The 17,466-nt window shown below is 44.2% G+C and overlaps 1 protein-coding gene and 1 long non-coding RNA gene across 8 annotated transcripts in view; one reads left to right on the forward strand and one right to left on the reverse strand.

Annotated features, from left to right (window-relative positions):
- WAC (WW domain containing adaptor with coiled-coil) overlaps positions 1 to 7,551 on the reverse strand; it is a 72,507-nt gene extending 64,956 nt beyond the window's left edge. For 2 of the 7 annotated variants that reach the window (XM_055146709.1, XM_055146705.1), the window contains exons 1-3: positions 6,008 to 6,510; positions 5,577 to 5,613; positions 3,855 to 4,050 (exon numbers count right to left, since the gene is read on the reverse strand). In XM_055146709.1, the coding sequence (XP_055002684.1) occupies positions 3,855 to 4,050; positions 5,577 to 5,613; positions 6,008 to 6,048 (274 nt within the window). In that variant the 5' untranslated portion in view covers positions 6,049 to 6,510. Of the gene's footprint in view, positions 1 to 3,854; positions 4,068 to 5,575; positions 5,614 to 6,007; positions 6,512 to 6,676; positions 6,770 to 7,418 lie in introns of those variants that run through there. The other 5 variants (XM_055146708.1, XM_055146703.1, XM_055146707.1 and 2 more) reach the window with 4 other exon arrangements.
- Positions 7,137 to 17,466, forward strand: part of LOC129406981 (uncharacterized) — a 32,696-nt gene continuing 22,366 nt past the window's right edge. Inside the window, exon 1 of the long non-coding RNA XR_008631376.1 lies at positions 7,137 to 7,267. This is a non-coding gene — a long non-coding RNA (uncharacterized LOC129406981). The remainder of the gene's footprint in view (positions 7,268 to 17,466) is intronic.

A 17,466-nucleotide genomic window follows, 5' to 3' on the forward strand; every position in this document is an offset into this window, starting at 1 on the left:
CCTAGTTGATTATATAAATACCTGAGTTATTTATCAGAATTACATGGGTTAGGAATGCTGTCCCCTTTTCACAGTCAATCCATAATTATTATCCCCAAAATTACTGCTTGCAGTTGACTGAAATATAAGCAGTAATAGGTGCCATTAGTATTAATCACGTGGAACCAGAAAGATAGTATATCAGGAAAGGTGCTTGCACAGGGTTTGATTCCCGGCACCCCTGATGTTCCCCGAGTCCCCAGGAGTACCCGTGAACACAGAGCCAGGAGTAGCCTTGTGCACCATGAGTAAGGTCCCCACCCATGTATTTTGTATGCTATATTATAAATAATATCATTCCTACAATTACTACAGAGAAATCTTACAAAAATTCATCTGTAGTACTATTCTATTTTTATCGATATGTTTACAAGAAAATCTGAGTAAGTGGACATGGACAATTCAAATACACAAGTGTTGAGGGTCAACGTATACTAACATTTTTAAGTTATCATTTAAAACTAGTCCATAAAAAATTGTATTTTAGTTAGATGAAAAGTTATTTCAAAATTCCACATAAGGACAAACCTAACTTGTATTCTATATTTATATCCTGGGTTCTGGATGTCACCTGTATTTTTAAGAACATGTCATTATCAGGGACCAGAGTATTTGTACAGTGGGTAGGGCATTTGCCTTGCATGAGGCCTACCCAGGTTCAATCCCCAGCACCCGTACGGTTTCCTGAACCCACCAAGAGTAAACCCTAAGTACCAACAGGTGTGGCCCTCAAACAAAACAAACCCATGTCATAGCACCGCACCACAAAAATTTAAATCTTAAAAATATACTTAGAGGGGCCTGAATTACTGGTCGGGGCTCTTGGTTTACACATTTTGATCCCTGACACCCAATACTGTCCCCTGAGCACTGTATAGGGCCAGGAGTAAGTATATGTAAAAGTTAAGTGTGTACACACACACACACACACACTGTGACTGAGTCAGGGAAGTAATTTTAAAAAGGCTGAGAAAAAATGTGGCTCAGCAGCAAAGCACATGCCCTGTATGTGTGAGACAAAGGTTCAAAAGAGATATGGATACAAATTATTGGAGCTCATTCTCTGCATATAGGAGTCCCAGCACCACAGTGAGCACTAGCAGTGGTGCCCTACCCCTATGAAAAAGGGGGGGGGACCCCTAACAGTCTGGCTTTTGCATATGCATGACCCTAAATCAGATCCCCAGCACTGTAGGGCTCCAAGCAGCTCAGTGTGACTTCAGGGAACTTTGAGAATTACTGAGAACCTGCACTCCTTCACACATACACTCCAAAGACTACTGATTACTTTTAACAAAGGATTACATGGTTTGCAGATAGCTGACTAAATAAACGAATTTCTTAAGTTATATCTCACAAATTTTCCATGGTTCAATAGACAATACATTAAATGTTTGATAACTATACTACTATATAAGAAGTCTTTTTCTAACCAAAGACTGACAATTCTTCTGAATCCCTTTCTACTTCTTATAAACCTTTCTGAACTAGAACTTTGCAAGGAAAGCCAAAGTATCATGAAAGAATCAAGTAATCATTTTTTTTAAAATACGATATGGACAGGTGACAGTAAAGCCCAATACAGAGAAAAACAACATATACTATTAAGTCCACATTTGATTAACTTTCTTATAAAATTGCAAGTAACAAATTATAGAGCATAATTATTAGCTATTTACTATCATTAGAATAGCTTTGTAGCAAACACACTAACAACCAAAAAAAAAAAAAAAACACCCAGGCAATCAACTAAGTATCAAGAGGAATCAAAGAGATAGGATTAGCATCTAAGGTGCACCATGAACACAGAATGGTCATCTTCTATGGTATTTTAATTCCTACATAAAAAAGAATATAGGCAGGTATAATAGAGATGAGACAGAAATAGAATTGTAATATTAATTAAAAGTGGGGCCTACGAATTCTAAGTTTCTCACAAGTGGAAGTACCAGCAGATACTAATAAAAAGTAAACCAAATGAAACAAAAATTATACACTATAAGAGTGATGGGTCACCAGAAGCAATAGGCAGACAAGGACAAGCCAGGTAAAAGAGGTCACTTTCAGATGTAAGATTCAGACTCTTGGTGAACTTTATGCAATGAGGTTTGATGAAGCTGAACACCAGGTTCGATCCCAGAATCCTATATGATCCCAAGCCCTGCCACAAGTGATCCCTGAGCACAGAGCCAGAACTAAGTCCTCAGTACTGCCTGTGTTGCTCACAAACCATAAAGTTGATAAATTATATATATGTGTAGATACATATATATTTTTTAAAAAAGAAACCAACAACCTTCAGATTATTTTCCCAAAAAAGATACCATATTCTACTTAATCATAATTACAAATAAAGCATAGTACAAATAGAACCTGCCTTCCAAGAGCTAACAATTGAGTTTAACTCCACTAGAGAATAGTATCTCAGACTATATATTGGCTATAAAACTGTGGAAAGTTTACAGACAGAATTGAAATTAGTCAATTTAATTCTACTACTAGAAAATCTCTATCACTGATAGATATAACCAAACCCACCCATCATTTCTATGCTTTATCTGCACAAGCACTAAGCTATACCTATATTCATTAGAACTATACATTCCTCCCATCCATTAGTCATGGAAATTATTCAACTCCATGCAATTTTGATCATTATGAATTTCATCAGTCCAGCAATTACGCAGAGGGGACCAATGTTTCTTAATGTCTGATCACAGCAAGTAAAGCTGACTTCTGTACTAGGAGGCAAAAGCACAAGATGAAAGGGATCTTTTAAAAGCAAAAAAAATGAGAAATGGATAATCAAGTGGAAGAAAAGCACAAGCATGACTTTCTTAGCTTATATAAAAGCACAAATCAATGGTGCATATTTCAAACCAATAAGCAAAATAAGACCTTAGTGTAGAAAATATTTTAATTACCTTAATAAAATTGAGTGCTTTAGATATAAAAGCATGCTTTTAGACATAACAGCACGCATGCTTTAGATACAAAATTTGACTACTTTTGCTAATTTTGTGCAAAAAGTATGAAAAGCTACTGAATTTACTTTCTCAGCTTCCTACTACCAAAAACCTGAAAAGGTAATTGCACTGTACAAATGTGTCTAACTTTTAAAAGGATGAGCATCTGAACACAGTATAGAAATTACATCAATAAATCCTAGAGAATTTGAAAGTTTTAAATGCTGACAACAAAAGCCCAGAAGAAATTTCTGAATCATAAATGGTTCTAGCTATATCAAAAAAGCCTTAAGTTTTTACAAGTTCTAGTTTATCATTAGGAAACATTTTATGTGTACCTGTACTTAATAGACACCAGAATCTGAAAATAAACTAAACACAATGAAAGAAACCTTGAAAAAATAAAGTTCCTTTCTTAGAAAAATGCTCTGCATGGCTCTCCTCATTAATAGAGAATCTGAAAACTACATTCAGAAATGCATTCCTGGGGTCAGAGCTATAGTACAGTGGATAGGGCATGCTGGGTTTAGTAGCCCAATGTGGTCCCTAGAGCCCCACCAGGAGTGATCCCTGAGTACCACCCAGTGTGCCCCCCTCCCCCCCCAAAAAAAACCAAGAAATGCATTCTTTTATGATCAGCCCTGAAGTTCATTTTTAGAAGCTCGGGTTAGCATCTCATTTCTATAGCCGCTTCTTCAGGAATCAATGAATTGACAAATATTTTGATGACATAACCATGTGATAAAGCCCACAAAATATATGTAACTGCCACTTACTGCTATGTATATGGCTTTTATTAAAAAATAAACACACATGGGGTGAGAGAGAGAGAGAGAGAGAGATACTCACCACCATCCCTCTCTCTAACTCTGTGAATATGCACATTTTTGGCCTTACTGTGACCTGTGCTGTCACTGTATTTGTTTTCAGGACTATCAGATCTCCGCAACATTTTATTTGGCGGTGAAGGATCTGCGGCGTCTCGCATTTTTTCATGTCTGTGATCACCACTAGTGGGGTGACTCTTTGATGAATACTTAAGTGCCTGCAAAACATCACCCCCCCAAAAGAGAAAATTGAAGCAACACTAAATTAATTTTATCACACATTTTGGTACAATAACCTCATTAATTTTATTTATATCTACCAATAAAACTAAAATTTCCATTTCCAATTCTTCCCAGTTATTCAGACAATGCCCAAAACACTGAGTCATAAGAATCTTCATACACATTAATAGCATACGGTTTCTTAAAAAATTTAAAAAAAAAAACCCACTCCCTTTAGGTATCTTAGATATAACCCTTCCCTCCCCCCCAAAATGAAATACTTTGGTATACTTAATTTTTTTTTGAGAATTAAGATTCCAGAATGACTACTGTAATTTCTTTCTGTTCTACAACTATTATGCTGACAAGCAAAAATAAGCAAAGCATGTCTTTGCAAATGTTTTTAATTAGCATTCACTTCTCTGATTCTTTAAATAAAACATTCCTGACCCAAGTTACCACTCTTACAGGTGTGCCAGACAATGTGGAGGTATATAAATACTTGCTCCAATATGGAACATAGTAAAATTTAATGGCACTTATTGCTTATTCTAACAAGCAGGTAGGACCCTCACAACGTAAGTCTTTTACACCCTGTAAAATTAGGTTTTAACAGAGGGAAGATTTAACAGTTTAAGTTTTGACACATCTAAATGTAATATTACATGATCAGGGGAGGACTGCTTTAACAACTCACACTGGCTCCTAATAGAACTATCAGCTTAGAAATTTGCTGACCTATTTTGATACAGTAACCATTTACTTCTGTGTCATGTAATAGTTACCAAATTCTTTTAAGATTTTCCCCCTGAAAACAGGAACCACTTGTATCATAATCTTTTTAAATTTTAACATACAGCAACTGCACCAGAGGAACTTGCAGTACCTAGAACCACATGCATTAGAATGAGGTCCGCAAGTACTTAGCGATCCTAATTCTTGTAGAAATCAAAGCATTCTCTTTCATCCCCAGTGCAATTATTTGTAGTGAAATAATGAAAACACCACCAAAAATTTAAATGGGAAGGCGTAGAGGTTTACGACACACTTCAGGAGTTGCAAATCAATTGTTTCTTCCCCGGTCCTGCACCTAATTTTAACACTTTTCCCTTCGAGTTCCCCAATAAACGGAGGCTCCAAAATCACCTAGCGTTGATTCCTTCGTGCTGGGTAGTGGGGAAATTACCGAGCCAAAAAAAAAACACAGAAAAACAAAAAACCCAGTCTGGCTGTTTTTTGCTCGGGGAGGTGGTGGGGGGAATCAAAAAATATATATATGTATATATATCACTAACAAAAAACAACTCCTCGAGTCACCTGTCGGGATAAACTCACTTCCCCACGTTGGAAGCGCCCCGGGGGGGCCCGAAGCGGCCCGTTTCGGGGACCCCGCGGGGCTAGTTTCGGATTTGTTGCACCGCAGGGCCTGCAGCGACTTCTGAAGCCTGCGCTCGAGTAGCTAGTTCCTCCCTTCCCCCTCCGTCCCCCCGCAGCCAGCCCTCCGCCCGGCCTCGCCTGGTACCTGGTAAGGCTGCGAGTCCCCCCTCCGGTCGTGACAGCTGAAAAACAGGAAGAGAGGCAGCGACATGAGACATCGGCGGGCTGTTGGAGGGGGAGGAAGAAACGGCCACCCCCCCCCGCGCGCGCCTTCCAGCGCCCCTCCTCGCGGGAGACCCCGCAAACGTACCGGCCCCGGACACACACACACGCACGCACGCACGCACACACACGCACGCACCCGCACACAGCCGACCCGCGCGGCTGCAGGCGCGGGGGAAACGCCGCCCGCCGCCCGCCCGCCCGCCCGCCCGCGCGGCTGCTCCTCCTCCCCGGCCCGATCGGGATCAGGGTTAACAACAAAAATGGCGGCGCGGCCAGCCCCAGATAAGGAGGAACAGCCCCCCCGCCGCCGCCGCCCCCCGCCCCCGGGCCCCGAACGAAAAGCCAATTTACCCATCACTGAGTCTCTGCTGTTTCCTCGCATACATTACCATCAATGCCCGGCCTGTGAGCGTGTGTCGGGGGAGGGGGGAGCGCGGCCGCGAGAGGCGGGCGGGCGAGCGGGCGGCGGCAGCAGCAGCCCCGGCACCGGGGCCCGGCGCGCCCTCGGCGGCGACTCACACGGCACGTCCCCCGTTAGTGGCGCCGGCGCTCCCGGGCCATCTCCCTCCTCCGCTCCCTATCCACGCTCCCTATCGAGCCCCGGCAGCGGCGCCAACTACGAGGCGGCAGCGGCGAGCCGGGCGGGCGGGCGGGGGGGAGGGCAGGGAGAGGGGAGGGAAGCCAAGAAGACGCGTCCGACTCAGCCCCCCGCCGAGAGCGACTGCCTCCTCCACCTTCTCGGCCTCCCGCTCCGCCGCCGCTTCCCCTCCTCCTCTCTCCTCCTCCTCCTCCTCCTCCTCCCCCCCCGCCGCCGCCGCCGCGCCGGGTCCTTCGCCGCCTCCTGCCGCCGCCGCCGCCGCCGCCGCTGGTGCCGCCGCTGCCGCTCCACCAACTACATCCGGGCAACTCGGCCGCGGCAGCCTTCGGCAGCGCTCGGCAGTTTCCGCCACTCCCCCTCCTCGCCCACCCTCGGCCTTCCTCCCCGCCCCGCGCGGCTCCGGAACGCCGCCTTCGGCAAACCTCGGCTGGGCCCGGCCGGCCGCTTCCTTCCGCGGCCTGGCTCGCCTCCTCGCGGCCCGGGCGGCTCTTTCCGGTCGCCGCTGCCGCTCTGGGCCTTGCGCGCGCGCGGTCCTGTGCGGGCGTCCGGCCGCCGCCGCCGCGCCGCCTCAGGGATGCTCGCGCTGCGCCGCCCGCTCCAGCCTGGGCCCCGGTACCCCGGGGAGCGCGGGCAGGCGGCCGCCAGCGTGACGACGACGCCGGGCCGCGACGGGAGCCATCTCGAACGAGAGCAGGGCGGCGGCTGCGCGTGCGCCGAGGCGCGGGGGCGGGAGGGGGCCCTGCGGGCGAGCTCGCCGGCCGCCGCCCCCGCGGGCCCTGCCCGGGTGGTCGCGAAACCCCCTCTTTCGGCGGCCGGCGGACGCCGCCCCGACCAGCCCCTTCGGTTTCCGCCCCCGCCTGCCGCGCGCGGGCGACGGCCTCTCGGGGATGTAGGGAGCGGGCGCTCTGCGGCCCCAAAGGCCCGCTCCCGGGGCAGTGGGCGCCCGGACCCGGGCAGCGACCCCCCCAAACCCGACAGGGCTGCCCGGAGCCCCGTCGGGCGACGCCTTAGAAGTAAGTCCTCACCTCCTTCCCTCACCCCCCCCCCCCCCCCGCGCAGCAACGCCCAGGAAAGCGAGTTTTGCAAGCGAGGAGAGGCGGCGGGGAAGGTTCTCCGGCGCGGGGCGCGGAGTGCCCAGGTCCCCGGCCCGGGGGCTCCCCTTACCGGTGCAGGTCCCCCCGATGCAGCGGGCGCCGCTGGGCGGGGCCTGCGCGGTGCGGCTGGAGTTCGGGGAGGTGGGTTCTCCTGGGCAGGAGCGTCGATCCGCCTCTGACACCCGGCCGCCCCCCAGCCCGGGACCCACCGGCTGCGCTGCTGGGTCAGGGAGAGTGGCCGGAGGACCCGCCGTCGGGCTGCGAGCTGTGCTGTGCGTGTGCTGTGCCCCGGAATCGAACGCGGGGCACGTGTCGGGCATGTGCCCTGCGGCCCACCCCCGCTCCGCAGCTGGGCCCGGTTCCCGTTTTTTTTCTTAGTTTTTTTTTTTTTTTTTTAAGCCCCACTCCTATTTCTCTTTGTCTTGAAGCCCTTTGGTGATCGAAAATTCAGTCGGAGATACGGCTTGGCTTGTGGGCATGTGAGTAAAAGCGTAGTAAGGGTGTGCCTCCTTGTGTTGGCTTTCCGGAGCGCTGCGGACCCCACTGGGGCCCCCGTCGCATCCTTGGCATACTGGCAGAGGGAGGTCCAGCGTTCCCCAGAATTGAGCTTGGCTGGATGGCAGCGATGCTGAGATGATTTCTTCCTTCCGCTCTACACTGCTTGTACTGCAGCTTGAATGGAAAGGGGTAAACATGCAGTAAATATCCAACAGCTTAACACGGGGGGAGGTCTAGAGGGGGGAAGGGATAGAAAATGGACCTGAAGAAGCAACATCTCACCCCCCAGATATCCAGAAGTCTCTTTTTATACCCAACAAGTCCAAGTCATTGGGCCTAAAGATGAAATGATGCATGGGGTAAAGGCCTGAAACTCACAACTGACTTAAAATAATAGTAATTACATAACCGTGTTTGTCACATCCATTCACCATATGTTTAGATTATTGCTTTATGGGTTGGAGTGCATTCGGGAATGCCAGGTACCCGTGGGTGTGACCCAAAATAAACAATGAAGAGACACTTGTTTATTCTGCTTTGAGGATCATTAAAACCAAGCGAAGCTGTAAGTAGCTAAGCAAAAACTGCCCGAGTTTTATGCACAATTCATAATTTTCTGTAATAAGAGTGAAATTAGAAGAATAAAAAAAAAGCATCCTATGTAATATATGCCTGCTAGGGAGACAGTTATAGGGATTTGGGCCCAGTTTGATCCCTGGCACCACATGGCTTTCCAAGGATATAGTGGTGTCACCCAAGAGGCCCCCTAGCATTCCCCCTAGAGCTGCTGGAGTGGCCCCAGTTACTAGAACTGCAGGTCCTAGCAGCACCATGTCCTGGGGCCTTAACAATGACCCTTCTGCCTCATTTTCCCAGGTGTGGCCTCCAGTCCCCAAACACTTCTTGAGAGTTTTCATAATGCATGAAAACTACTGTATTCCTTATATATTGTTTGATGATGTCTGCCAGATTTCATCCATGTTATTTAACCTAAAGCAGTAAACTGGGCTGACTTAATGAGAAAATAATGCCGTTTATTTTATCAGTCTTATCATTTCACAGATGTCGTGTCTGGCATTTATCTATGAACTAAAACTTAGTTGTAACCCCCCAAAAAGCTGTATGTGCAGCATTCCTGGACTAGCTTAGATTGGTGAAAAATTTAACACACATTCACAGCTGAGGTTAAAGTGATAAAGTCTTGCTGTTCAAGCTCTGATACTGTAAACCTGTGGGTTTCATTTTGTTTTTTACATTTTTGTGTGTTTTGTTGGCAGTTTTGCTGTTTTGTGCCTCTTTGACCCTAGTGCTGAAATTTTTTTTTTCCCTTTTTGGGTCATCCACAACCCGGCGATGCACAGGGGTTACTCCTGGCTCTGCACTCAGGAATTACCCCTGGCAGTGCTCAGGGGACCATATGGGATTCTGGGAATCGAACCCGAGTGGGTCGCGTGCAAGGCAAAAACCGTACCCGCTGTACTATCGCTCCAGCCCCTAGTGCTGAAATTCTTTTTTCGTCTTCCTAAGCATTAAAATCTGCTATGTGCCTGCTGGAGAGAACACGTCCTAGATTAGTGGTCCTGGCAACCAGGTTTATTATTATTAAAACAAGCTTATGGGAGTTGGAGAGATAAAATTCAGCACTTGGCCTTGCACTTAGTAGACCCAGATTGATCCTAGCACTCCACCCTAGGTCACCCAGATTTGATCCCTGAGTCCCAAGCCAGGAGTAAGCTGAGTGCAGTCGGGTGTGGCCCAGATACCAAAACAAACAAATGAAAAGTAGATTTATGTATTGAACACTTGATAAAAAATGTGATTGAGGTTTTCAAAACCTACTTACTATATTATAGGCCTACTTAATAAAATACTTTTTAAATGTTATTCCCACATTTTAAAAGAACAGCTCACTGCCTACCTTTTTTTCTTTATCCTATTCTTTCACTCTTCATTTTATCTACTTAAAATACTGAGTAATTCATCCTGTTCTTGAGACTAAATGGAATTTGGCTGAAAGGGAGGGAAAAAAGCCCTCAGCTGTGTAATATTAATCTGTTTACTCACACCTTTTAAACAGCTGTTTAAAATCTTCTGATTCTGGCAGTACCTTTTTCATTCCTACAGGTCTTTTGTTCTTTCTAGTAGATTTAGAAAGGACAACTCCGCTCCAGGCTGTTTTCACTTGGGGCGCCCCAGAGGAGGGCGGGTGAGAACCCTCCCCAACCGCCACCACGTTCCTGGCCGCTTTCTGGACCGCAGGGACGCACAACATATAAGACACTTCCTACCCATTTTCCATAATTACCACACCATATTTGATGGAGTTCAATCAGTAGGCGACAAATTATAGAGATTGTGTGTGTGTGTGTGTGTGTGTGTGTGTGTGTGTACACATGCCTCGGGGGGGGGGGGGGGAGAGAGAGAGAGAGAGAGAGAGAGTGTGTGTGTGTGTGTGTGTGTGTACACACATGTCTCGGAGAGCCTGGCAAGCTACTGAATATCCTGCAGTATCCTGCCCACACAGGCAGAGCCTGGCAAGCTACCAGTGGTGTATTCGATATGTCAAAAACAATAATGATGTCTCATGTCCCTGACCCTGAAAGAGCCTCTGACCTTGAAAGAGCCTTCAATCCTTGGGAAAGATGAGTAAGGAGAGGCTGCTAAAATCTCAGGGCTGTGAGGAATAAAGACGTTACTGGTGCCCGCTCAAGTAAATCGACAATCAACTGGATGACTGATAGTAGAGTTAGTAGCAGTTCTCACCATTGTACCTACTAAGCTCTCTATATCTGGATATCATGCTGTATCATGTAGCTGTTGCGGAAAATTTAATAGAGCACTGACTATGTATGTACTGTTTTGCTTTTATATAAACTAGGTTCCATTTGCAGAAAAAATCACCCAAATACATGATTTTATTAAAGAATTCTTGAACCAGCATCATTTCATCTATCAACCAGAAAAACATGAAAAAGTTTTTCTGAATGGAGTTTTGTTTTTTTTTTTTTTTTTAATTCTTGCTTTCCCCCCTGGTTTTTGGGCCACTCCAGGCAATGCTCAGGGATCACTCCTGGCTTTGCACTCAAGAATTACTCCTGGCAGGCTCCAGGGACCTAATGGGATGCCGGGAATAGAATCTGGGTCAAGGGATTCATTATTTTAGCTATAATATAAAACATTAGATACATCCTGGGATTCGGAAGGTAGCTCAGTGGTAGAGTATTTGAATATATGAGACCCTTCAATTCTTGCCATTAAAATAAAATCCTTTGTACTCTTAGATTTGTGGTGTGAATTTTCATCAAATTATAATGAAAATGGTAATTTTAAAAATTAGATTAAAAGCCTCCAGAACAGCAAATATTAATGTAGTGTATTTTAAGTGGGGGTAATTAACAGATAAGTAACAAATACTGTGATCCTTATTCACATATGTGGCAGTAGAGGTAAACTCTGAACAAACCAAATTGGCCAGTTTTTAGTATCTCCGAGTGATACTAAATGCAGCCAACATTGAGAACTCTACCCTAGGCTGTAAAGGGAATCATTCCGCTTGAATGGATGTTAAACAATTTGAATCTTCACAAAAGAATGAAAATACTGCCTATGAAAAGATATATAAATTATATATGTTTATATATAAGCATATTCTTTGGTTGGTATCTGGATTTTAAAGACCGCTATAAAAGAATAAAATGTGGATGTAATTTGTGGTATGAGACAAGCGTTGGATCATAGATTTTTATACTAAGTTGGTATTTAACATAGATTTAGACATCCCAGGAAAATAGGAGTCTGCATGATATTGGTCAATGGATATATTTTTAAAAATGCTTTTCATCTCATCAGGAAAATAAATTCAAATTCAAACAAGGAGATATCACCTCATACCATTAATAAGAGTGACACATATCAGAAAGAGTAGAAAGAACCGATGCTGGTGAGGATGTGGGGGGAAAAGGAGTCCTCACCTGCTGTTAGCAGGTATGTTGTATGGTCCAATTACTATGGAAAATATGGAGACCTTATTTAGAGCTTCTATTGGCCCAGCAATTTCAGTACTTCTCATCTACCCTTGGAACCCCCAAACACTATTTCAATAAAGTTATGTGTGCTCCTATGACCATTCACAATAACCAAGATTTGTAAACAAGCAAAATGTCCAAGAACAGGTGGGTAGGTAACAAAACTGCTTTTTATACACAATGGAGTAACATTTTTCTCTAAGAAAAAAAATTAAATCCTGCAGCTCGCTGCTACATGAATGGACTTAAAGGGCATTATGCTGTGAGAGGAAAGCCAGAGGGAGAGGGACAAATTCCGAATGACTTCTCATATGTGAAGAAATTTATTAGAATTAAAAATAGCCAACGGTAATTTCCCGGAGAGCTGAGCTGCAGAACCAAGTTTGCCAAGGGGTAGAGTGGGGAGAATGAGGTTGTACCCGAGACATTACTGGAGGGTTAGTGGAGGGTGTAGTGTTGGAGCACGTACAATTCTGAGTTTTGTAAATTGCAATGAAAAGTGCATGAGATCTCAGAAAAAGGAAAGGGAGGGAAGGGGAAAGGGAAAATTTGGTGGTTCCTGAAAAATTTAAACACTGAATTACGGTTGAGCAATGCTATTCCTAAATAGTACTCCTCAATTCTCCTAAATGCTACTCAAGAGAACTGAAAACAAGTTCTCAAAAAACTCATACAAGAATTTTTACAGCTAAGTAGGAACCAAATAGTAGTTCCAACCCAAATGTCCATCAACAGAACCAAGTTATATGTCTTTTTAATGGGACATTATTCAGCCCAAATCAGAGTGGTGTTGATGCCTCTGAACCTGGATAAGCTTTGAGAAACACGCTAAGTAAAAAGCGAGGCACAAGGAACTAGAAGCCTGATGCCACGACAGTATAGAAAGGGGCAGAATTGGGGAATTATTGCTTAATGGACAGGGGGTGCTTTTTAATTGCATTCAATTTTAGATAGTGATGATTCATGGTGATAATGCGAATGCTCTGGAAATCATGAATTGTAGACCAACATGGTAAGTTTTATCATGTGAAGGTTACCTAAAATGTAAAGCAATAGCACTGTCCTCCCATTTTGTAGGCACTCATGCTTCTTTGGCTTCCGTGTGCAATTATAACATACACAGATTATTTATTAATTTGTATTTCTAGCTCAGAATTTTTTTTCCTGAGTTCCAAGTCCAACTATCCAATGACTTACTTACCTGAAACATACACACATATGAAGCAATTGCATTGTGAAATGTACAAAACTGAGTTCATTACCTGGCTTTAAACTGGGTCATTTTGAATGTCTGCTGTCAGTTACGACTAAAAATAGCTCACACTCAGAAGACTTCCAGCATGGTAGGGCTACATAAATGGTTTTTTTTTAATCCATTATTTCATTTAATTCTCAACAGAATCTTCCGTTACTTGCTTTTATTTCAGGGAGGAAAAGAACTTCATAATTCAGGTTTTCTTTCTAGGGTTGGGGACATACATCCAGCAATGCTCAGGGGCTGCTTCTCTACTGGACCATGCAGGGATCAAACCCTGGGCTCCCACATGCCCCTCCCCCCAGCTCTTTCAGCAATCTCTGACCCCAGAGAGCCTGTGTTCTTATTGATACTGCTACACCACCCTTCACTTTTCAAAAATAGAAATGTAGGAGTCATTCTTATTGCTTCCTTCCTCTATAAGCCAAATCTAATTTGTCATTAGTTCCTGTTTTAATTTCTTAAATATCTCTCTCCAGTTCCTTTCATCTCTGCTACCACCGACCTGATCCATGCCATCTTTCTTTCTGGCTTCCCAATTGATCTCTGCATATTCACTGAGAAGAATATCACTGTATCACTGTCATCCCATTGTTCATCGATTTATTTGAGCGGGCACCAGTAACATCTCCATTTGTCCCAGCCCTGAGATTTTAGCAGACTCTCCTTACTCATCTTTCCCAATGATTGGAGGCTTCTTTCAGGGTTAGGGGAATGAGGCCTGTTATTGTTACTGTTTTTGGCTTATAGAATATGCCAGGGGGAACTTGCCAGGTTCTGCTGTGCAGGCAGGATATATATGAAAATTATATTAAAATTATATTTAAAATAATTATAAATATGCAGTTGTACCTCAGGGATATTGTTGGTTTGGTTATAAACCATCACAATAGAGCAAGATATGCAAAAATTTCAGTTTCCCCGTGCATGTAAAAGTTTAAAGTTATGTTTGATCTTGTAATCCAGTGGTTTTCAAACTTTTTACATCTGCATACCCGCAGCAATTTGCAGACAGAATAGACTGTGTGGTCTATTAAACATATAATAACATTAGATGTCTAAAAATAATGTATAGACTTTCAATGTGTGAAGCAGAGACATGAAGTTTGAAAAATGGCACAGATTTCCTTCATTTTTATTACTACAAATTCGATTTCTTAAAAGTAGATAAAAAGCAGTACCTACAAAGCATAGCAAAAGAAAACAACATACGTTCTGAACTTTGGGTCTTTTTGAAGGGGTGGCGTGAGCTTGTGTCACATGCTGCAGTGCTCAGAGCTTCCTCCTGACTCAGCTTGGGGATCACTCCTGCTGCTGCTCTTGGACCATATATACAATGCTGGGGATCAAATCAGAATCGGCTGCATGCGAGGCAAGTTCCTAACTTCCTATGTTATCTCTCCAGTCCTGAAATTTGGATATTAAAGGTATGGAACTCAAAGGCCAGTGAGAAAGTGCAGGAAGGAGGTAAAGTCACTCGTCCTGTAGGTGGTCGCATCCCTGCTTCCGTCTCCAGCACTGCCCAGGGCTACCTGAACACCACCAGAGGTCATCCTGAGCACAGAGCGAGGAATAGTGCTTGCACACCACCAAGTGTTTAATTATGCCGAAGGAGCATTTCCAAATACTGAGTGTGGCTCTGTAGAAAAATCTCATGAATCAACAATTATTTATTTTTGCAGAGCTAAGGGTCAAACCCAGGGTCTCACACCTGGCACTGTGCAACGTTGCCAACCTCAACATGCAAAATCTTGTGAATTTAGGGGTTGGGGCGATAGCACAGTGGGTAGGGCATTTGCCTTGTACGCGGCCAACCTGGGTTTGAATCCCAGCTTCCCATATGGTCCCCTGAGCACTGCCAAGGGAAATTCTTGAGTTCAGAGCCAGGAGTAACCCCTGTGCATTGCCGGGTGTGACCCAAAAAAAGCAAAAAAAAAAAAAAAATCTTGTGAATTTAGAAACCTTAAAAGATGCTGGTAAGATCTGAGTGCATGAAAATTAACAACTGTTACCTTTATTTCCTGGGCTTAATTTCTGGTTCAATCTCTGCAATCATGCCTGCCTTAATTCTTAGTTTTAGTTTTGTTTGTTCGGACCTCCCTAGTTGTTCTTGGGGTTCTCCGGGCCTGCTCCTGGCTGTGCTTGATCTGGTGCTGCTGACCTGATGGTTGGGTGCTCAGGATATTGAAAGTCCAATGGTACTGGGAACAACAGGGCTATATAACCAGTGGTGCTGTGGGGAGGAAAGAAGGGACTGTGCAGTTCACTGGATTGGACAGAGGGCCTTTCACTTGTAAGGCTTGCCTCTTTGACTTACCTCCGTGGACTTTCATTCTCTAAATTAAAATTCTTGGTGATTCTAGAGGCCAGAGCTATAGTACAGTGAGTAGGGCATTTGCCTTGCACATGTCCGATCCAGATTTGATCCCTGGTATACCCCACCAGTTCCTCTGAGCCTGCCAGAAGTGATCCTTGAGCACAGAGCTAGGAGTAATTTCTGAACACCTCCAGGTGTGGCGCCAAAACCAAAAATAAATATTAAATTCTTGGTGATTTTAATATGCATTCTAATCTTTCTAATGTCTTGGTTTTTCATCTTCTTAAACATTCTTCTTTCTATCTAAGCCTCTCCTTTAGATGCTCCCTAATTAGAACTACTTATTATAGATAGTTACAAACCCCTCATTATCTCAATTCTATGCATCCACATCTGACCACTACCTCCTATCTTTCCAACTCAGTCCTCTAGATACCTGGTGCCCAAACATTTTTCAAACATTGAGAATCCCAATACATTGGCCGCATCACAGTTTAAGGGCCCCTAACCTTTTCCCTCACCATCACTCTCTTTAAATTCCATAGTTAATCATTGATCACTCCCTTGCATGATCTCTTCATTTTCTCCCATGATTCATCATTCCCACCTAGAAAAATTTAATTTTAACCAGTATTCATCTACTTCTCTCTTCCTCCCAGGCTAGCTGAATATTACTGAAAGTAAAGCACAAGAAGTGTTAAGAGATCTTGCTTTTGAATTTAGAAACATAAACCTTAAGTGGTCTCTAAATGTTGCAAGTCAATCAAATACACTGGGTCCAAGTTTATTCACTCTCAAGTTTATTGTCTTCGCCCACTATTTTATACAACTCACCTCTTGAGCTGTTCAGCACTTTCTACTTCCAATCATAGCCTTAGTTTTCCCTGTGTCCCAGAGGAGAGTGAGGTGATCAGAAAAGAGACTGGCCTCTGCATCTGTCTACCAACATCTAGACTCATTTTCTGCTCTCTAGCCCACCAGTGTACAAAAACCATGCTTTTATCTCAAATCTGCCTCCATTTGTGTACTGAATCAGGTACTGGCAAATCACATCCTGTGAACCCAATCCTACTCTGTTTTCATGCAGCTTATAAATGGCAAACGGTTTTACAATGTTTAATAGTTGGGGGAAGGAAGAGAGAATTTACAAGAGACTGTGTGGCCTGTGAGGCCTAAAATATTCACTGACCTTTTAGAGGAAATGTTTTCGAATTTCAGGGCCAGAGAGACGGTATGGGGGGAGGGGGAGGTGCTTGGCTTACACATGGCTGATTCTGGTTTGATCTCCAGCACCATATATGGTTCCCTGAGCACCATCAAGAGTCACTGACCCCTGAACTCAGATCCAAAGTCCTGAGCACTGCAGGGTGTGGCCCTAAGACCAAAAAAAAATAAATAAATAAAAAGGTTTGCTGATTTCAACACTAGACTCTGTCCTCTCACACCCAAGCGGCTTTAATTCAATCGTTCCTCCTCCTTACTCTCCTTCATTAACAAGTTTTGTCTCTCATACCAGAATATTTTCATTATCATACAATCATTACTATTTCCCCATTTAAATAAAAAAGGAGACTCTTCTCTCTTATCCCACCTTTTTGGACAGTTATTATCCCATTTCTTTGCAACAGACTTGCTTGAAATGAAATGTTTTCTTTAACTCAGTTTCTTCCCTCTAATTCTCAGGTATACCTACTTCAGTCAAACTTTCAACCTATCACTAAAGCCACTCTTATTAAGGTTTCTAGTCCCTTACTTAGACTAATTACACACACATACACACACACATATTTGTCATTTTTAGATCACACACAGCGATGCTCAGGGGTTACTCCTGGCTCTTCACCCAGGTTATTCCTGGTGGTGTTTGGGGGAACAAGTGGGATGCCAAGGATTGAACCTGAGTCAGCCACGTGCAAGGAGGCAAATGCCCTACTAGCACTCTGCCCTCCAACATTTAATCTTTATTTCTGATATTATTTGGTCAAACAGTTACTTCTTTAACTCAGTGGATCACATTTTCTTC

This window comes from Sorex araneus, chromosome 9 (assembly GCF_027595985.1).
Source record: "Sorex araneus isolate mSorAra2 chromosome 9, mSorAra2.pri, whole genome shotgun sequence".
NCBI classification, from domain to species: Eukaryota; Metazoa; Chordata; class Mammalia; order Eulipotyphla; family Soricidae; genus Sorex; species Sorex araneus.